Source organism: Aedes aegypti, chromosome 3 (genome assembly GCF_002204515.2).
Source record: "Aedes aegypti strain LVP_AGWG chromosome 3, AaegL5.0 Primary Assembly, whole genome shotgun sequence".
NCBI lineage: Eukaryota > Metazoa > Arthropoda > Insecta > Diptera > Culicidae > Aedes > Aedes aegypti.
This window is the reverse complement of record NC_035109.1, coordinates 69,721,630-69,744,574: the sequence shown is the minus strand read 5'-3', so window position 1 is coordinate 69,744,574 and position 22,945 is coordinate 69,721,630. Positions and strand designations below refer to the sequence as shown.

Sequence of the window (22,945 nt, the reverse complement as noted above, 5' to 3'; positions counted from 1 at the left end):
TCCTCAACATTGCCGAACCTATAGACGAATAAGAAGCGTTATCGAACGCGCCCTCAATATCAAGAAATGCTATAAGAGCGATTTCTTTTGCATTAAAGGTTTTTGTGAAGCTCAGAATCGATGTTGGCAAGCGGGAGCCCCACGAAAAACCTTTCATTCCATTCTGACGTTACTATAGGAGTGGGTGCGTCAAAGTTGTGCCATGCCTACTAGATCGTTTGATGTTCGATCCGCTGCTACATTCTCGGATATCTTTCAACAGGCTTTTGATTGTCAGCCATCATAACAGGGTTGGAAGACAAGATCTATGACAATGTTCATTCAGTACCACACATCCTCCCTCTTCTCAGGAAAAAAAAGTTTTAAGTGATGAGTTTTCACATCGTTTTCGTCATCACGAAAGCTTTTAGAAATTCAGGATCTATCTTTCACATCGCTAAGAACTTCCCCGATGTATACTGTCTCATATCTCAACTGTTCATGCGACTTGGAAACATTTTTCCGCTGTAGGATACGGTGTTGAACTTATTGATCGGTTGAATGTCGTTCCATTCATTAGAAACGGCAAGCTAATTCTATGCAATGACATCTCTAAGACGAACTTATTTTGGACAAAATATTGCTATTAATAAACTGACATATACATGTTGAACAGAGTAGCATCAGCGTTTGACTCTCATCTTGTTGCACATTCAAACCACCGTACTTTCACGGAAATACTTACTCGAAGACTTGTTCGGCTGTTGTTAGTTGTTTTGATATAACATACCTTGATCTACTAAGTTACTAGACATCATTGGGCTTACATATATTATTCTATAGATACATTTTCGACCGCCAGTCGCGCATGCATATGAGCATTACTTTTATTAGGAACCAATTTGTGACCACTAGTCGCGATAGCAAGTGTACACCACCATTGCTTAGAGCAAATATACGACCACTAGTCGAGCTTAAAACATCAATAATACTTGATAGGAACAAGTATACGACCACCAGTCGAGTTAACAACATTAATAGCAGTTACTAAGAACAAATATACGACCACCAGTCGCGGTAGCAAGTGTACACCACCATTGCTTAGAACAAATATACGACCACCAGTCGAGCTTACAACATCAATAATACTTGCTAAGAACAAGCATACGACCACCAGTCGAGTTAACAACATTAACAGCAGTTACTAAGAACAAGTATGCGACCACCAGTCGAGGTAGCAAGTGTACACCACCATTGCTTAGAACAAATATACGACCACTAGTCGAGCTTAAAACATCAATAATACTTGATAGGAACAAGTATACGACCACCAGTCGAGTTAACAACATTAATAGCAGTTACTAAGAACAAGTATGCGACCACCAGTCACGGTAGCAAGTGTACACCACCATTGCTTAGAACAAATATACGACCAACAGTCGAGCTTACAACATCAATAATACTTGCTAAGAACAAGCATACGACCACCAGTCGAGTTAACAACATTAACAGCAGTTACTAAGAACAAGTATGCGACCACCAGTCGCGGTAGCAAGTGTACACCACCATTGCTTAGAACAAATATACGACCACTAGTCGAGCTTAAAACATCAATATTACTTGATTGGAACAAGTATACGACCACCAGTCGAGTTAACAACATTAATAGCAGTTACTAAGAACAAGTATGCTTCCACCAGTCGCGGTAGCAAGTGTACACCACCATTGCTTAGAACAAATATACGACCACCAGTCGAGCTTACAACATCAATAATACTTGCTAAGAACAAGCATACGGCCACCAGTCGAGTTAACAACATTAATAGCAGTTACTAAGAACAAGTATACGACCACCAGTCGAGTTAACAACATTAATAGCAGTTACTAAGAACAAGTATGCTTCCACCAGTCGCGGTAGCAAGTGTACACCACCATTGCTTAGAACAAATATACGACCACTAGTCGAGCTGACAACATCAATTATAATAATTGCTAGGAACAAGTATACGACCACCAGTCGAGTTAACAACATCAATAGCAGTTACTAAGAACAAGTATACGACCACCAGTCGAGTTAACAACATTAATAGCAGTTACTAAGAACAAGCATGCGACCACCAGTCGAGCTTACAACATCAATAATACTTGCTAAGAACAAGTATACGACCACCAGTCGAGTTAACAACATCAATAGCAGTTATTAGGAACAAATACGCGACCACCAGTCGCGGTAGCAAGTGTACACCACAATGGAACAAGTATGCGACCACCAGTCGAGTTAACAACATCAATAGCACTTCATAGAAACAACCATGCGACCACCAGTCGCGGAGGCAAGTGTACACCACCATTGCTTAGAACAAATATGCGACCACCAGTCGCGCTAGTAATATCAATAACATTGATTGATAGGAACAAGTTTGCGACCAACAGTCGCGTTAAGGACATATTTTGCAACCATTTGTCGTGTTAGACATTACTTTCATATTGCAACCACCAGTCGCTTTTAGGGACATTTTTTTATTGCAAACTCCAATCGCGGCAAGAATATTTATTTTTATTGCAACCACCTGTCACGTTAAGGACATTTTTTTTTTTGCATTGCAAACACCAGTTGTGTTAAGGACATTTTTTCCATTGCAACTACCAGTCGCGTTAAGGACATTTTCTTCTTCTTTCTGGCGTTACGTCCCCACTGGGACAGAGCCTGCTTCTCAGCTTAGTATTCTTATGAGCACTTCCACAGTTATTCACTGAGAGCTTACTATGCCAATGACCATTTTTTGCATGTGTATATCGTGTGGCAGGTACGAAGATACTCTATGCCCTGGGAAGTCGAGAAAATTTCCAACCCGAAAAGATCCTCGACCGGTGGGATTCGAACCCACGACCCTCAGCTTGGTCATGCTGAATAGCTGCGCGTTTACCGCTACGGCTACCTGGGCCCCTTGTTGACATTTTATTTGCATTCATACATGTTTTTTTACATGGCATTTATTTAGAACTAATAATGAATTGAGAAGATTTGAATAGTTTGGATCTCACCGATTATCGACACAAAATTCACAAAAAATTACCGATTCAGTATGCTTTACACTTAACTTGTAAACATTACTGGATACACAATGTACTGAAGCAAGAAAACAATCATGTGCACTATTGGGCAAATTTGGCCAAAACATCGATAATACTGAATCGATTCAAATTCGATACGTCGAATCGTTTCGTTTATTCAATCGAATCCTTTGTATCCATTTTTTTTTTTAAATCGATTCGATTTTTCCAATCGTAAGCAAATTTATAAGGACAACGGCTCAAATTAAGACCAAATCCCATGAATTAGGATTTCATGTAGTGCCAACATAAAAAAATCGATTAATTGGAACGAAAAATCTACTTTTGGAACATCAATTCAAAATCGCCCATGGCTAGGAAAATTTGCACACTCCAACATTCATTTTTCACTCTATCTTACTTGATTAAAACTATTTTATTTTCATTTGAAAGCAGGAGAGATAAAATATAGAAATGTGCGTATTATCACAGAAGAAACGATAAAATGATCACATCCAAACAAAGCGAAATTTTATTATTGTTTATATAGAAATTGCAGAGTTGATAAATGTTACGGGCGTTTTTTTTTTGTACAATTGATATAACTAAATGATAAGTTATACAAATTGATTAACCATCAAGAAAACCACTAATAGAATTTTAACACTTCACTTCTCTTTTGCATTATTATACAAATTATACATATTATTATACATTTTGCACGGATATGTTCAACTGACTTCTGCAAAAAAACAGTTCAGTTCCTAACGTTATTCTTCTTCCGTTCAACTTATGCAGAAAATAGGTCCTTGATAAAAGCAGAATGCGCACTTCATAACTTAGATGAATCAGCTCGATATAACATAATCTTTGAATCGGATAAAACAGATGAAACACTTTCTCCATTTTTTATACATTCAAATATTTTTATCGAAGTAGTCTGTTTGAATTCAAAAGCAAAACAAAATATTCACTTCAAAGCCTGCATCGCGCAACTCAAATAGTTGAGGTGATGCTGGTGTTCAATAAGAACAACAACAAGCACAGAGAGAAACATTGCTGCTTCAACGAGTAGTGAAGCGGCTAATACATATTCATGTCATATTTCCTCTTCAATCAGTTTTCTCTTGTTCATAGAAAAATACCACATTGCTGTTTACTTACAGATATATGCCCTTTTACCAGATTCAAACTTCACTCCACAATCACTCTGAACACATATTTTCACACGCGGTTCAAGAAGCATTCGACACAAACACATTTTCTAGTGGACACTCCCGCTTGTTAACGAATCCAGGTACTCCAGGAACACGAAATATTATTTAAAACTCCTGGCAGGATCGCCAAATGTGAAGCTCAGAATCGATGTTGGCAAGCGGGAGCCCCACGAAAAACCTTTCATTCCATTCTGACGTTACTATAGGAGTGGGTGCGTCAAAGTTGTGCCATGCCTACTAGATCGTTTGATGTTCGATCCGCTGCTACATTCTCGGATATCTTTCAACAGGCTTTTGATTGTCAGCCATCATAACAGGGTTGGAAGACAAGATCTATGACAATGTTCATTCAGTACCACACAGTTTTCTCGATCTTGTTCACTAGCGTGTGCAGTGCTGAGACCGTTGATTTTCCGCTTTGATAAGCAAATTGGGATTTAGAAAGAGGCATAGTTTTCATAAATTTAGAATCTATATACTCGCATAATACCTTCTCCATGATTTTAAGCATTACCGAGGATAGGCTTATCGGTCGGAATGCTTTAGGGTTGGTTTTGTCCTTTTTTCCTGCTTTTGGAATAAAGACAACTCGAACTTGACGCCAATCATTTGGAATGTGTCCCAGAACTAAACTTGCCTTAAAAATCTCTACCATGTGTGGAATCAGTGTCTCTTCCTCTTTTTGGATAAGCGCTGGGAAGATTCCATCCATGCCAGCAGATTTGAATGGCTCGAAAGATCTCACTGCCCTAACAACCCTATCGCGAGTAAAAGCTTCTTTGGCAACCTTTATTGCGTCCCTTTTTGCTCCTGAGTCCCCTGATAGGAACCCGTGTGGAACGGAGACGTCAAGTCTGGCACCTTCAGCATTTAGACTCGTTTGTGGGATTGAATCAGGAAAGTGAACTCTTAGCATTTCACTCAGTGTATCACAAGGTTCCACAGTGAGAGAACCGTCAGTCCTTTGAAGACTTCCCAAACCATTGGAGTGATCCTTCGAAAGAGTTTTATGAAGTCGAGCAGCTACGGGAGTTTTCTCAATGCTTTCACACATGAGAACCCATGATTTCCGTTTTGCTCGTCTCATTTCTTTGTTATACTCTGTCAGAGCCTTTCGGTATAGACTCCAATCAAAAGTGCGTTTGGCTCGGTTGAATTCCTTCCGAGCAATTTTTCTGAGTTTATCAAGGTTGAAGTTCCACCTTGGAACATCTCTGTTCGAACTAACTGTTTTGATCGGACAGCTCTCTTGATAAGCATTTAGAATTTTGTTTTTAATAGAATCCGAAGCTGCTTCTAACTGTATAATAGTCTGAATATTCGGCTCTATTATATAGTCTTCAGAACGGAGAATAGCTGAGTAGGTTTCCCAATCAGTTTTCTTGGGATCTTTAAACGACTTTTGAATCATTAGACCCCCTTCCCACTCGAAGACTATATGTTTATGGTCTGACATAGATATTTCATTAGAAACATGCCAGTTTTTTATTTTATCCGAGATGGATTGACTGCATAAAGTCAGATCAAGGACTTCTTGTCGTAAGATGTTTTCAAATGTAGGCTTATCACCGACATTGCATATGTCAATATTTTTGGAGAAAAGAAACTGCAAAAGATGCTCACCACTGATATTTGTGTTTGTACTTCCCCATACAAGGTGATGAGCATTGGCGTCACAACCGATGACGAAGGGGATGTTGTGTTTTTGACTGTAAGAGACAAGAGCAGCCATCTCTGGAGGAGGAATGTCTTCTGCGTCGCCAGGGAAATACGCCATAATGATCTCAGTACTGCCCCTAGCAGTAGAAACCTCCATCCTGACCGCCACGATGTCCCTTTTGATGAATTCTGTAATTGGAAAACATTTAGTATCATTGCGTATTAGAATAGCTGCTCTGGGAGAGAGCTGGCTGTCATCATATACCAACCTACACGAGTTTAGTTGAATACCTTGTATTCGAGTTTTGTTGACCCATGGCTCTTGAATCAGTGCCACGGAAAGGTGTTCTTTTGTGAATCTCCTGCAAAGCACATCTGTTGCGCACTGAGCATGATGGAGATTCACTTGGAGGATATTAATCATTGCTGAGGCGTTCCGCATTTTCCGGACGTTTGCCGTCCTTCTTTGGATGTTGCGGATCATCAACTTTTGATTTTGGGGGATGTCTTAGATTTTGGTTTTTGTCCTTTCCCTTACCTAGGCAGGCCTGCTGGCTTATCCCCTGTGGTCAATTTTACACTTTTGACATTTCCACTGCCCTTATTGGGAGCCATTGAGGTGACACCGCTTGGGCCAGGAAGTGAGGTCAAACATGCATCTTTTCCATCAGAGGAAGACAAGCTAGCCTGTATGGTGGGAGTTGGTTGTGGGATGCTACTCTTTACTTTCCTCAACTGTATTTCTTCAAAGCGGTAGTTGAGGATGAACTTGGATTGAATGAGTTTTTCCATGGACGGTCCATCTACATTAAAGACCCACACCACATGCTTGTTGTTAGGAGTGAGCCGTTGCATGACACGCCAGTTGTTGGTTATCAGATCGTTCTGACTCTCGATGAGAGCTTTGATACGATCATCGGTGTATTGTGCGCTTTGAGGGAAGAAGGCTCGAATCAGTTCTGGACGTTGAATCTTATCCTCATCCATTGCAACCAACTCAACGCCTTCCAGGGGATTTAATGCAGGTGTTATCTCCTTTACCCATTCCGCAGTCTCCTGATCCTTACAAATAAGAAGCATATGGCCAGACTTGTAGATAAGGTTAGAGAACTTGGGCTTCATTGTCGCGTTCCGTTGTTGTTCAACCCGAAGCAGCAGTGCCTCCTGGAGAACGTCCAGCTGAGTCGTTGAAAGTTGGGTCGTGGGGAAGTCTTTTGGGATTATTCCGACTCTCCTGCGACTGGTAATTTCACCGTAGCTTAGACTAGTCTGTTTTTTATCTTCTGGTGGGGGTTTGTTGATCGTCGAGGCTGTTGAGCTGTTGGTTTCCTGTTGCCCAACGCGCTTTCTCGGATTCAGGTGTTGTTTCATCCGTTTCTGCTTATGTTCTTCTTCAGCATTTGTAGACTTGTCAAGGTCCTGCCGAGTGCGTTTCGAAGGAGTTGACACCATAGCCTCACCCCCCGTGATTCTGGATAGGGCCTCAGGGCGGCTTAAGCCACTTTGTCGGAGTGCTTTTAGCTGCTTCCTTTGGCTCCGAGTGATCTTTTTGGTGCCAGTAGGTTTTTGTTTGTTCGCGTCATCTGTTGGATGTTGATCGGTCTTCCCATCAATAGGACCCGAGGTGACGTTCGATCCTGTGATTGATGGCTGCGATCCTGTCAAGTTTATTGTGACTGTAATTCCATCCTCTTCGTCGTCCATTGGTTCAACCGAAGGATGGAGTCCTGGGTCCTTCGGGAGTGTCAGGGGGGGTCGGTTTCCATGTTTTCATGCGCTCATCTTCGGTCAGTCCAAGCTTACCAAAAGCATTCTCTGTTTCCGTTTTTTCCGACTGGGAGAGGCCTTTTTCGAAATGAGGGAGGCAGTCGACACCTTTTATTTTGGTTTGATTATTTGCACTCATTTTTTGGTCCCACGAGTCGCTGGGGAAAGACGGTCCGCTGCATCATTGCCCCGCCCTAATGCAGTAAGAGCTACATACTGGAGAGTTCGCCCTGGTGCTCTCCAGGCTCCGTTAGCGATTGAGCATATTTTAAACCCCCTCAACCATTCATCCATCAGCACGGGTCGCATCACACCTTGGGATTGGGGTTACCTGATTAGTAGATTTTTACTACAAGATCAGGCAATCCGTAGTGTTATTCTTAGCCAGTTGAGACAACCACTACCGACACTACACGGCTATCTAGGCTGCTTGGAAAAGAAGATAACATTGAATATTAACTTCTATGAACGACCAAGCAGCCAGCGCCATAGTGCACAGTTTAGTATACAGTCGATCTCGGGCACTCGGACGATGATCAGCCGCCTCTGACAGGGCGAACAGACGCTGTTGTGAGCCGCTCCTATCATAGAGTACAGACGCTCCATGTTTGCAGAAGCAAAACCCCTCCCCCCTTCCCTGTCAGCATACGACCAAAGTTCCCACCGGAGTTGGTAAACCGATATTCACTAAGCTTGCTCTTACCCCGGTACCGCGAGGAGGTAGGGATAGGAGTTGCTGAGCAAAAGAATAAGGGCCAGAAATGGGGTCTTTCTTATTCCTTCAGGTATGCGAACTACCAATGGTACGCCAAGCCCAGCATTTACCAACCCTTAAGGCACCTTATGGATCGGGCTAATACTGTACTACTGCCATAGGCGCCAACTTGTGTCGTAGTTGGGGCGAGAACGCACAATTGCAAACACAGTCGATGCATTTCATTGAAATATGATATATTCATGTGAAAATAAGTAATACTTTGACTTTATTCATGAAAGATACATGTGTGTGTGTGAAAGGTTTATCTTCCAGTCTTCCTGTTAAAAGTTGGATTCTGCAATAGCAATTTCTCGCGTAACAATGTATTTTGTTCAATTTTGGAGAGCTTCCCCCCCACTACGTCACACGTTAGCACCACTGACCAGTGCAGTATCTTCCATTTTGAATTATGTTAAAAGGCCATTATGAAAAATGACTATTATGTCAAACAACTGCTATTCTAAACGACTATTAAGCCAATCGACTGTCTTTCAAACGTCATTATACCAAATGGAATTATGTCAAACCCCTCCTGGAGGAATTCTCTAAAAAATCACTTATAGTGGATTCCCGAAATTCGAGACTTTTGGAAGACTCCAAGGAGGTATTCGTGGAGCCCTGTCATAATTGGTGCCAAGATTCCGGTAGCGGTCAAAAGTTTGTATTAGTCGACGGTTTTAAGTCTTTCTAACCTTGTGTCCAGAAGGACTGAACTTATCAAAATGTTCAGAGTTCAAAATCGGTCCGAAAATGTATATTTGAGAGCGTATCTTTCTCAATTACCCTTAATGGATAATGTGTATTTCTAATGTAAGGTACCGCGGGGTAAGTGGGTAAATGGGGTAAGTGAAAACAATTGATATATTTTACTGAATATGTGAATTAACGTTTTAAATTCATGCGTAAACCTTTGAGGCCATTCAGAACATTACGATAGGTAAGAGATTTCTGAGATTTTTCAGCCATTTTTGCATAATACAGCGAAAAATTATTAATTTGTCAACTGTTACTCCATAACAAGTTGGCGGCGTACAATCTTATTTTAATTTTTTCAGTGGAAAAAAGTTGCGGAAAATAATTTCCTGTACCACTTCTTAGTTGTCCTCTGTGACAGTTTCAAACCGCAATAAAAAAGTTTTAGAATTATTTCGACGTAGACCTAAAAATAACTAAATTTAAACACCGTCAATTTTCTTATCAGGTGGGGCAAGTGAAAAGTTTATCATTAGAGATTGATTTTGAGTTTTCGTACTTCCCTGGCCACGATCACAGGGTTTGACGGTGCCAAAGTAGAAGGTGCGCCATAATAATACCCGTCTGTGAAACATATCACCTTCCCAATACTTTGGCACACCTCTAACGGTTCATGATTTATCATGAAACGGCTGCATTCAGGCGGAGGATCTGTTAATATGTTTCGGCATATTATCAGGTCCTCTTCGAACGGAGGGACCGCCAGGGCTCATTAGTTACTTATAAACCAGTGCTGGTTGTTGATGGTTCAGTTCGTTTACCACGAGCTGTAGCATCCTTTGTACTAATCAGTAATGGTTGTTAAGTTTCGAAGCTAACGTGTGATCAATCGTTTTATAATGCAACAAAGAATGGGTGTTTGGTGGAACTGCGCGTAACACTTGTTATTAAATTTAGTGATTGTGTTGGTGCTAATAGTGTGTTTATAATAAAATCTATGGTGATGAAAATATGAAAATGAAATTCTAAGTGATTCTGATAGTTTTGTTAAAAATATAATAATAATGATGTATAATGATGTGAACTCTACTAATTTATTAAAGGCCATAATGCATTTTGCAATCATTTCTCTGAATATAAACATTATTGCCTAGTTCTTCAAATATGCATGATAAAAGTGTTAATAATGACAGCGAGTGCAGAAAAATGGATCGAAGTGATTTTGTTTTACTGTAACTTTGTTGATAGTGCTAAATTGTAGTTTGAATTGTAATGACTCTACAGCAACAAAAATAATGAAACATTTAAATTGAATATCTTTTAATTACTTAGTAATGCTAACAGATGGTGAATGCTAATAACAATGAATTTATATAAAAATGGTGTGGTGTGAAAAGTGATATAATGGAAAGTATATCTGAAGTGTATTACGAAAGTTGATGAGTGATAATCGGTGATAAACGTGATAGTGTCGAAAATAAAAGTGACGATAGTGAGTGATGAAATGAAATGGGGAATGAGGACCTTTTAATAAAACTATTTCGTTCTTCACTTTAACCACTCTAGTAGCATTTCAGGTCTTATCATAGTTTGATAGTAGTCTAAAGTACTAGACTGCAAAACTACTACGGTAAGGGCTGATTGCTGCTAGGGTACACAGTGACCATTTGAGCAACATTGCTTAGGAACGTCTGTGTGATGAACGCAATAGAGGCTTATAAAAGCAAACGCTGGGAAGGAGCTTAGGGTAGATTAAGAGTGCCAGTACTACCCCTATCGCTACCGACAAAAAAAAAAAAAAAAAGATTGATTTTGAGTTTGCGTACTTAAGTAACCATAAGTAAACATGGTTCGCAATCATCATAGAAAAACATAACGTGCTGATAATTCAAGAAACACTATACTCAAGCGTTAAAAGCTATTAGAAATCATGGAACTTCTCTAAAAGATGTTGCCAAACATTGCAATATTAATATGTCTACTTCGGGCAGCTAATTAAAAGGAAGACGTTGACTGAAAAGTTGCAATATTAGAGAACACACGGAAATCTCGTGGAATGTCTATGTAAACTAGTTCAAAACATAAAAATGGGGTATAGGTCTATCCGCATAAAAAATATTCTAAATACGTTATTGAAGAATTCCGTTTGATTTCTCCCGAAGAGTTACCCGACGTCATATTCGACTTTCTCAAAAACAAATAACGAGCGGTGGAAATTCTACAGAGCAGAAATGCAATTGCTGTCCTATAATGTAAGAACTAACATTGGAAATGTTGCAGTTATAATGTTGTCGAATCATTTCAACTAACATAACTGAACAGAAGAAAATTCAAGTGAAAAGAATAACATTTTCTTTGTTTACATGTTACTTGTGTTATTGTTCATTGGGAAGCCTTAACAAATGTTAAAGCTAATAGAAATCGTGAATATAACTGTTTCTTTTTGAAATTATTGTTCAAAACGGTAAACTTTTCACTTGCCCCACTTTTAGGGAAAATGAAAAGTAAGGAGACATTTTTCAAAAACTTTTTCTGTATTTTTTTCTTCAATTTTTCATAAAAATTAATTTCAGCATGCTGCTTATATTTGGTGGGAGTCAAGCTAAAAAATATACACGACCTCTTTTGTTTCAATTTTAAGTCTCTAGAATTTAAAGAATCTCAACTATGCGAATTCCATTACCCACTTGCCCCACGGTACCTTAATCCCAAAGTTGATCGTTATAATATGTTCAATCTGTTCTTACCCAGTTTATTATTTTTTTTCATCCTCACATTCCGCAAGGTCTCCAAAATAATTTTCACTTGCAAATCCACCCTTTTTTTTCCTTCTTTGTCGGGTGTTGAATCACTGCGTCCAATTAACTTGAACTATTGTGATATCCCCTTTTACTGTATGTATAGTACATACATCATCCAGTGACATGTATGTCACTAAATGATCTATGTACTTCTGAGCTCATGAACACCTTATTATTGAGAAATAATGGTCCTAAGCTGCAGTGTGAGAATTCCCCCAGTCTGGTGCAATTAGCTTAATAAATCCTATAACATTGCTGGGGGTTGCGATCCTTATATCGGCAGGCTCTAAGAAGGGCTTACCAAATATCCTGGACCTACGATGGATTTGTGCACTGCAATAGCAGATGAGGTGTTCTGATGTTTCTCGCTCATCGTCACAGAAGCGACAGTTGGAGTTTTGAACAACACCGATCTTTTGTAAATGGTATCTGCTGGGGCAGTGTCCTGTTACTAGACCAGTGTATAAACTGAGATCCCTTTTGCTGAGACCTAATAGTTGTTGGGTTTTCTTTGGGTTTATATTTACAAGCCTTTTTGACTGACTCGTATTAGGAGATGCATCCCAGTTTGATGAGGTCTGGCTAACCAGCCAGTTGTTCAGTTCCATTTTTAAGAAACTGTCTGATATTCCGAAGAATGGCTCGGGGCCAGTGAACCTATTAGCAGATCCGTTTCTGGCCAGCTCATCAGCAATTTCGTTTCCCTCTAGACCCGCATGCCCTGGGATCCAATATAGGTTAACTCGATTGCAGAGAGCTAGTTTTTTCAAAGCTAGAATGCATTCCCACACTAGTTTTGAGTTACACGTGTAAGTGTTAAGCGCCTGAAGAGCCGCTTGGCTGTCGGAGAGAATACATATATTTGCGTGTCTGTATTTCCTCTTCAGGCATAGTAACGCACATTCTAAGATAGCATATATTTCTGCCTGAAATACTGTAGACCACTGTCCTAAGTGAATTGAGGTTTTTGTTCGGGGTCCGTAGACTCCAGAACCTGCCAGTGAGTGTTTTGGAAAGCCCAAACAAGACGCTTCGTTTTCGGGACGCCGGGAGTTTGGTTTCCGTTTCGCGGGTTTTGCTGGGCAGTGTTTTGGAAAGCCCAAGCAAGACGCTTCGTTTTTTCGGGACGCCGGGAGTTTGGTTTTCGTTTCGCAGGTTTTGCTGGGCAGTGTTTTGGAAAGCCCAAACAAGACGCTTCGTTTTCGGGACGCCGGGAGTTTGGTTTCCGTTTCGCGGGTTTTGCTGGGCAGTGTTTTGGAAAGCCCAAGCAAGACGCTTCGTTTTTTCGGGACGCCGGGAGTTTGGTTTTCGTTTCGCGGGTTTTGCTGGGCAGTGTTTTGGAAAGCCCAAGCAAGACGCTTCGTTTTCGAGACGCCGGGAGTTTGTTTTTTTGTTTCGCGTGCCCAGCACGGCAGTGTTTTGGAAAGCCCAAGCAAGACGCTTCGTTTTCGAGACGCCGGGAGTTTGGTTTCCGTTTCGCGGGTTTTGCTGGGCAGTGTTTTGGAAAGCCCAAGCAAGACGGTTCGTTTTCGGGGCGCCGAGAAGTTTTGCTGTTCGCGCTGTGTGAGTGCGAAAAGATATTCGTGTTCAGTCGAGGATGGATTACCAACTGGTGAGCTCGTTTCATGCTTATGATAACACATTTTTTCATGAAAGCGTTACTTTTTTTGTAATATTCAATCAAACTTTGTATGATTCGTCACTACAAGTGTCGGCATTATGCCTGTTTCATACAATTCTAATATACATATAAAATTTTTGACTTTACTTAAAATATTTTTTGAATTGTTCGACATTATGAATGTCGAGGTTTATTTTAAAACTTCTACCAAAGACTTTTCTTCTTGAGGCATAAATGTTCAATAATACTTTAATATAATTTTCAAACAAACTATGTATGGTTCGTCACTAAAAGTGTCGGCATTATTCCTGTTTCATATAATTTAAAATAAACGCATATATTTTTCTCTTTTCGCCATTAATAAAAACTTCTTTTGAATGGTTCGACATTATAGATGTTGACGTTTATTTTAAATCTTCTACCAAAAACTTTTTGAGACAAAACTAAAAACTAGCTTAAGGTATAAATCGTATTTTTCCTCCTTATCCATGGATCGCATCACCGACCAAAGGTGACTCCCAGATCTTTTCCTTTTCCACTAATAAACACCCTTCCCGTGGTGATTGTGGAGATGCAGAGGTATTCTCGGTCTTTAGAAGCAACAATCATTACACCCTAACATTCCTTTCCTATCCCAACTGACTGTAAGGACTTGGCCGGCGCCGTTATTGATCAATAATATTAGATCTGCTAAAATTGCACTCCGAGAGTAAGCGGAAACTCCCATCCCTTATTCATTTGGATCGCAGTGCAATTATTACCAGTTCTGATCAATCACGGAGTAGCAACCATTGACATGTACAGTCAGTCTATGCTATGCTATGGTATGCTATGCGTAGACTCCAGAACCTGCCAGATTATTCATTTTGGAACCATCTGTGTAGAATTTAATAGACCCTGGAGGGATGTTGGGTCCACCTTCTTCCCATTCTTGACGAGAAGACATGATCACCTTATAGGGTATGTCATAGTTGACTACCATTTCCATCCTGTCACTACACTTTTCTACAATTGGATTTATAGAAAATTCATTTAATATACTGAGGTGACCCGTAAGATCACCTGATAGTAGGGTTTTTGTTCGTTTCAGCCTCAACGCACTTTTCTCAGCGTCCAGCTTTATGAATTGATCCAGCCGGGGCAGATTAAGCATCGCGTCTAAGGCAGAGGTGGGTGTACTGCATGCTGCACCAGTAATTGCTATACAGGCAATACGTTGGATTTTGTTTAACTTTGCCCTTGCCGTAGCCTCTTTTGTTTTAGGCCACCAGATAAGAGAAGCATAAGTTGTTCTAGGACGAACAATGGTTTTATAGATCCACATAATCATACTTGGTTTCAGGCCCCATTTCTTACCAAGTGCTCTGGAGCATACCCAGAGTGAATAGAGGCCTTTTTGCACCACTGTTTGAAGATGTGAATTCCAATTTAGCTTGGAGTCAAGTATGACACCAAGATATTTGGCTTCCTTTGAGCAAGTCAGTTGTGTTTCGTTTAGGAGAAGGGATGTCAATTGTACCTTCCTACGTTTTGTGAAAGGTACGATGGTGGTTTTGGAAGGATTTATTCCTAGTTGCTCTCGTTGACACCAGGAAAAGGTATGATCAAGAGCTAGCTGCATCCTTTCGAATATAACGTCTTCAAATTTGCCTCGTACAATGATGACCACGTCATCTGCATATCCTACCACTTCGAAGCCTCTCCTTTCTAAGCTATCTAGAAGCTCGTCCACCACCAGTGACCAAAGCAACGGTGAAAGTACCCCACCTTGTGGGCACCCCCTTGTAGCCTTTACAGTGACGCACGAACCACTTAGCTCAGAGGAGATTTGTCGATTGGCTAGCATAGCATGTACCCCTTATTTCTACTACCATTATGCCTAAGAACTTCTGTGAGAATTGATCTCACGATTCTAACACATAATATAACGAATGTAAACAATCATTATTTTTATACTTCACGACAGATCGCCAAATTACTTGAAGATGGCGGCGCATCAATCTCCTCGTATATGGATTTTATTACGCACGTAATTTGTGGCGCAAATTACGATGAAAACGATATAACACAAGCGGCGGAACTGTACGACGTTCCATCAGTAACAGAAGCGTGGGTTCTAGCATCGATCCGCCTCGGTCGTCTGGTGTCAACAAAGGCCTATTTCCCGCTGAAGTCAGCACTGTTCAGCAATCTCACATTTGCCGCAACTCAGCTGGACAACCGTGATCTGAAGAAATTGTACGCTATTATCACCTTCAACGGAGGTAACGTGCGGAATCTGTTTGACAAGCAGACAACTCACCTCATCAGTGGAAACACCAAAGGGTCGATCTACGCTAAGGCTATCACCGTTACCGACGTAGCCGTTGTCACTCCAGATTGGGTTACTGAGTGTCTGAAGGTGAAGAACCTCGTAGCAAGTGAATCCTATCATCCACGATTGGTTATCACTCCACGAATATTTAAACAAGTGCAACGCCCTGCAACTCCCGCTCAAAAAGCGGAACCAGAAAAAGCTCTATCCAATATAATTGGATTCGATTTCGAAGAAAATCTTGCCAAGACTGAAGTTCCGACAAGTAGCAACACAAAGAAAGAAGAAGAAATCCCAGTGACACAAGGTCTCTCTGTGAATCAAGAACCTCAGAAAGGACCTACGACCCCAGTTCAAGCGGTACCAGTTCAGCAACCAGCACAACCTCATTCTCAACAGCAGCAACAGTCTCCCCAGCAGCAGATACAGCCGAATTTCCAGAATTCGCAGCAAACATCTGGGCCAAGACTCGTTCGGCCACCAGGTTCTCAACAAGCACAACTTCAACAACATTTGCAACAACAACAGCAGCAGCATCTACAGCAACACATAATACAACAGTCGTCGCAGAATCAGAACAGACCTAGCGGACCCATCAATCAAGTTGTGCAACAGCAGCAAATTCTCATCCAAAATCAACAAACATCTCAACAACAACAACAGCAGCAACCAATACAGTTTCAACAGCAACAATCTCAGTTGCAAGTCCAGCAACAGTTTCAAAAGGTAAGAAATATTAACATTAACATTTATTACATATACACGTGTTTCAATAAACATCGATTGTTGCATAGATTACAATGCAGCAGTCGCAGAATACTCAGCAACAGCATCAGCAGCAGCAACAACCGATACAACAAGTTCAATTACAACAGCCATCACAGCAAACGCCGCAACAACCATCTCAGCAGATTGCCAATCAAGGGCAACAGCAACCGCAGCAACAACAGCAAGTTTCACAACCACATCCACAACAGCAACATATTCCTCAACAGCTCCAACAGCAGCAAATTTCACAACAACAACTTTCGCAACAGCAGCAGCAGCAGACCATTCAAGGACAAAGGTATCGAAATTTTACTGTTTATTGTTTATTAGGTACAATATCTTAATTCTTATTCCTTTTTTTTACAGTATTGTTTTACAACAAACTTTACATCAACAACAGCAGCCGCAACAGCATCCGCCTCAACAAATACAACAACAGCAATCACAACAGCAGATGCAGCAACCAAATCAATCGCCTATGCAACCTTCAATGCAACAGATGCAGATGCACCAACAGCAACAATTGCAGCAACAACAACAACAGCAATTGCAACAGCAACAAATACAAATTCAACAGCAACAGCAGCAGCAGCAGCAGCAGCAACAACAACAACAGCTCCAAAATGTCCAACTTCAGCAACAACAGCATCAGCAAATGCAGCAGATACAGCAACAAGTCTTGCAGCAACCCAATCAGGTTCAGCTACAGCAACAGAATTTGCAACAGCAAACCTTGCAACAACAAGTACAGCACAACGTCAATCAAATACAGCAGAAAATGGCACAGCAACAACTGTTGCAACAGCAGCAAAAGCAAATGCAACAACAGCAGCAGCAGCAACAACAACAACAACAACAGCAAATCATTCAGTCTCAGCAGCAAGAGCAAGTACTGCATCAACATCAGCAACAGCAGTCTGTTCAATCCCAGCAGCAGCTGATTCAGCAGAATCAAATATCCATGCAACAAGGACAACCAAATCAGCAGATAATACAGCAGGTTATTCAGCAGCAACAGGCCGGTCAACCAAAACAGAACATCCAGGTCGTGTTCAAAGGTGGCCAAAACCTTCAGCAACAACAGCAAACCCAACAACAACAGCAAATCCAACAAATCATGTCAAACCTTACCGCGGGCGTGGAAGGACCAAATGGGCCGCAGCAAATCCAGCAGCAAAAGATAATTCGTCAGATAACTATCAATCAGGGACCTCCCACGAGCATGCAACAGCAGCAGCAACAACAACAGCAGCAAATGCAACTTGGGCAGCCACAGCAGCAACAACAGCTTCAGATCAGCCAACAGACGATACAACAGCTTCCGGGACAGCAACCTGGTCAGGTTCAGCAGCAGCAGCAACCCGTAATGATACAGCGGACGCTGTCTCAACAGCAGATTACCCAACCTGGTCAACCGGCTGGTCAAGGTGGCCAGATGATCCAACAGCAGAACATCCAGCAACTTCCGGGTGGTCTTGGCCAGCAACCAAAAATTATCCAACAAACCATCATTCATCCTTCTTCTTCCGGAAACTATCAAAATATAACAAAACAGCTGATAGTGGGTCAACCTCAGAATCAACAACAACAGCAGCAGCAACAACAATCGCAACAACAGCTTCTACAGCAACAGCAAATGCAAAAGCCTGGTGGTTCTGGATTGCAACCGGGTCAGCAGCCTCAACAACAGCAGATTGTGCAGCGCATTGTGCAGCAACAGGTGTTGCAAGGGCCTTCAACCAGTGGTCAACCTGGAGGACAACCACAAAATATTGTCATTATCAATCAGGGCGGCAATCAGCAGCAAATCATTACTTCCTCCTCGGGACCTCTTCCGGGTCAAATGCAAGCCATGACTCAACAGCAACGAATCCAATACATGCAAAATTTGCAGCAGAAGCAGCAACAACAGCAAGGTCAGCAAATCATCGTTAGTGGGGCTGGTCCAGTTCCGGGACAGCCGCAAAATCAACAAATGCTCCAACAACCAGTCCAATCCGGCTCTGCAATGGGACAAAACATTGTTCAAATTCAGCAACGAACTTTGCAACAACAGGGCATGCCAGGTCCGCAACAGCAACAACAACAGCAAATTATGACACCAGTTGGTCCTGGAATGATGTCTGGTCCACAACAGGGTCAGCAACAACAACAACAGCAAACCATTGTAGTCCAACAGCAAATGGCACCCAATCAACAGCAAACCATTATTCAGCAGCAAATGCTATCGCAACAACAGCAGCAACAGTCCCAACAACAACAGTTGATTATTCAGCAACCGATCCAGGGCGGACAAACTGGCCAACCCCAGCAGCAAATCATCCAACAAACGCTGTCAACCAGTGGAGGAACAGTTCATCAATTGCTCCAGCAACCAGGTCAGCAAAATATCCAAGGCATGGTGGTACAACAGCAAATTGTTGGTCCAGGAACACCACAAACGCAACAATCTATGGATGGCGGACAAATACTGACACAGACAGGTCCCAATGGTGAAATCATTCAGCAGCAGTTGATATCCGGGCAATCCACGGGTCAACAACAACAATGGACCCCTCAAAGTCCTATTCAGCAGTCAAATCAACCGAATCAGTCACCAATTCAGCAGTTTTCCCAACCGCCACAAGGAATCCCTCCTGGTGCCACGATCATTCAGCAAACGATCGTTCCACCTGGAGCTGCAGTTCCTGGACAACAAGTATCCGGTCAACCGGGTGGACAGTTCGTTAGATCTACGTTAAGACCTCAAGTTCAGAGACAGTTCATCCAGTTAGATCCGCAAACGCATGCCACTTTGCAAAAGCTGGATCCTGCTAGCCGCCAGGAGTACATTGATCGTTTGCAAGCGAAGCAGCGTCAGATGTTGAGGCAACAGCAAGCTGCTGCTTTCCAAGCAAGACCAGGCCATCCCGGAGCTCAACCAGGCATTCGTCAGCAGCAGATCATCTACAGAGGTCCTATGCCACCAGGATTGAATCAGCAACAGCAAATGCAGTGGATTCAGCAGCAAACTGCTCGACAAGGAGCTGTTCGTCCAGGAGCACCAGGACTTAGCCCAATCACTCAACAAAATGTGGTTCCTCCGGGCAGCCCTATGAATCAGTTCCCTGTGGATCCAAACGTTTCGCCTCAGCAACAGCAGCGAATGCAACTTGAGCGCCAGCAACAACAGCACCGACTCATTCAAATGCAGATCCAACGTGAGCAAGCTCAAAAAGGCGTCCCTGGGCAACCCCAACAAGGTCAGGCAATTTCCCCTCGAGGAGCTGGCGCATTTCCTTCGGATGTAATTGGTGACGGAACGGCCACTATTGTTCAGCAAACAATTGTGGGACCACCAGGTGCTGGTCAGCCTCAAGATCCCAATGTTCCACCGGGATCGCAACAAATGAAGAACCAAACTAAAACTGCTTTAGCCAATATGCTGAGCAATCGCCTTGGAGCTAATGGCAGCGTAGTTCCTAATATCCCGGAAGTAGCTGCGGCTGCTGAACCATCTGCTGCTGGAACTCTGCGATTGATGACTGCTCAGCACAATGCAGCTCTACAGCAAACCATGACTCCTCGTTCACCCCAAGAATTACTAGCTCTACAGCAGCAGCAGCAACGTCGTACTCTGGGTAACATTACCAACTCGGGAGCTCCTGTAGGTACAGTTGTGAATCAAATCGTTCAGCAAGTACCTCCGGGAACCCCTGGAATTCCACAATCTCCTTCCACTATGAAGGGTGCTCCGCCCTTTAGCCCCGGACGAGCCCCACTGCCAAGACCGCAATACTACGGACACAATCCGAACCTTAAACTACACCCGGAGCTGTTCTTGCTGGGTTGCACCTTCTTCATAATTGAGTACGACGAAACTCACAAAAACGATATCGAAGACTGGAAAACGGTAATCAAGAAACATGGCGGCGAAATAGAGCAGTACTATAGCCCCAAAGTTACGCATGTCCTCTGTAGAACGCAGCGCCATGGTGTCGTTATGCAGGCCATTCGCGACTCCAAACGGTGCATCACTAGCTACTGGCTAAACGACATTGTCCTGCAGAAACAACTGCTCCCACCGTGGCAAGCTCTCCATCTGCCGACGCCTTCCATCTTCGGTAACCAGAAACCGGCCACCAAACACAACATGTCCATCACGGGCTTCGAAGGCGAAGAGCGTCTCCGCATAAAACAGATGATCGAAGAATCGGGAGCCAAGATGACACCGTACTTCAGCAAATCGAACACCGTGCTGATCTGCAAACGGATCGACAATCAGAAGTATAAGTACGCCAAGGAGTGGAACATTCCGACGGTTAATACGGTCTGGCTGAGTGATATTCTTCTGGGCAATCTGACCGCGATGCAGCAGTGCGACGGGCCCAAGTATCAGCAGTTCAATCTGAATTCTCCGTTCCGGATCGATTACAACCTGGTCATGCATTTGATGAGTGAGTATATTTTTTCTGGTATTTCCTTAGCTTTTTTTTTGGTTGGCTTTATCTTATGGGGAAACACCATCATCCTAATATGGTACAATAAGTAAAAAAGCCTTGTTCATGATTATTATTTTGAAACTTAGTAGGTATAAAGTTTGCTGGGAAATAATTGATTCTGGTGATTGGTTTTCTGGGGAATGAAATGATTGGAACGGTTTTCAGGACAATGTTTTTTTTGGGAATGTTATAGAATCTTTCTGAAAAAGTGTCTAAAAGAAAAGTTAACATCCGTTAGCCATATGATTAAGATGGACTATTAGATTGAAAAGCTGAGAAAGAGTACATCACGGAATCGATTGAATCCCATTACGACAAGCTTATGACGAAGTGCTGAAGTTAAAGTTAAAGCTTTAACTTCAGCATAATCAACATGCATAGCCCCCACTCCGGAAGCACTGATGACGACAAGGACGCATTTTACGCGCTGCTTGAACGCGAGTACGATCGCTGCCCAAGCCACGATGTCAAGATCATCATAGGAGATTTGAACGCTTAGGTTGGCCAGGAGGAGGAGTTCAGACCGACGATTGGAAAGTTCAGCGCCCATCGGCTGACGAACGAGAACTGCCTACGACTGATAGATTTTGCCGCCTCCAAGAACATGGCCATTCGTACACCTATTTCCAGCACAGCCTCCCGTATCGGTACACCTGGAGATCACCTCAGCAGACAGAATCGCAAATCGACCACGTTTCGATCGATGGACGACACTTCTCCGACATAACCAACGTCAGAACCTATCGTGGCGCTAACATTGACTCCGACCACTGGTGATAGTCAAACTGCGCCCAAAACTGTCCGTCATCAATGATGAACGGTACCGACGCCCGCTTCGGTACAATCACGAGCGATTGAAACAACCGGATGTCGCCAATGCGTACGCGCAGCATCTTGAGGCAGTGTTGGCGGATGAGAGCGAACTCGATAGGGCCCCTCTTGAGGACTGCTGGAGGACAGTCAAAGCAGCCATTAACGATGCTGCCGAAAGCATTGTCGGATATGTGGAACGGAGCTCAAGAAACGATTGGTTCGACGAGGAGTGCCAGGAGGTTTTGGAGGAGAAGAATGCAGCGCGGGCTGCAATGCTGCAGCATGATACGCGGCAAAACGTGGAACGATACAGACTGCCGAACTCATCAAGATGGGCTCGAACAGTTTGACCGCTTGTCTGCGTCGGCTGATATTCAGAATCTGGGAAACGGAACAGCTACCGGAGGAGTGGAAGCAACGCGTTATATGCCCTATCTACAAAAAGGGCGACAAACTGGAGTGTGAAAATTATCATGCAATATCACCATCCTAAACGCCGCCTACAAAGTGCTATCCCATATTCTCTTCCGTCGTCTATCACCTATAGCAAATGAGTTCGTGGGAAGTTATCAAGCAGGTTTCATAGACGGCCGCTCGACAACGGACCAGATCTTTTCCGTGCGGCAAATCCTCCAAAAATGCCGTGTGTACCAGGTTCCTACGCACCATCTGTTCATCGATTTCAAGGCGGCATACGACAGTATCGACCGTGTAGAGCTATGGAAGATCATGGACGAGAACAGCTTTCTCGGGAAGCTCACAAGGTTGATTAGAGCAACGATGGACGGTGTACAAAACTGCGTAAAGATCTCGAGCGAACACTTCAGTTCGTTCGAGACTCGGCGGGGACAGGGCGATGGACTTTCGTGCTTGTTGTTCAATATTGCGCTTGAAGGTGTCATGCGGAGAGCCGAACTTAACAGTCGAGGCACAATTTTCTCAAGATCCGGCCAATTTGTTTGCTTCGCGGACGACATGAACATTATTGAGAGAAAATTTGAAACGGTGGCAGATTTGTTCA

The 22,945-nt window shown here is 42.6% G+C and overlaps 1 protein-coding gene across 1 annotated transcript in view; it reads left to right on the top strand.

The window, feature by feature from the left end:
- The window catches only part of LOC110677739 (PAX-interacting protein 1-like), a 36,120-nt gene that overhangs the window by 9,534 nt on the left and 3,641 nt on the right, over nt 1-22,945 (top strand). The window contains exons 3-6 of the mRNA XM_021848995.1: nt 15,515-16,588; nt 16,657-16,928; nt 16,997-17,099; nt 17,148-21,066. Of these exons, the coding sequence (XP_021704687.1) occupies nt 15,515-16,588; nt 16,657-16,928; nt 16,997-17,099; nt 17,148-21,066 (5,368 nt within the window). The remainder of the gene's footprint in view (nt 1-15,514; nt 16,589-16,656; nt 16,929-16,996; nt 17,100-17,147; nt 21,067-22,945) is intronic.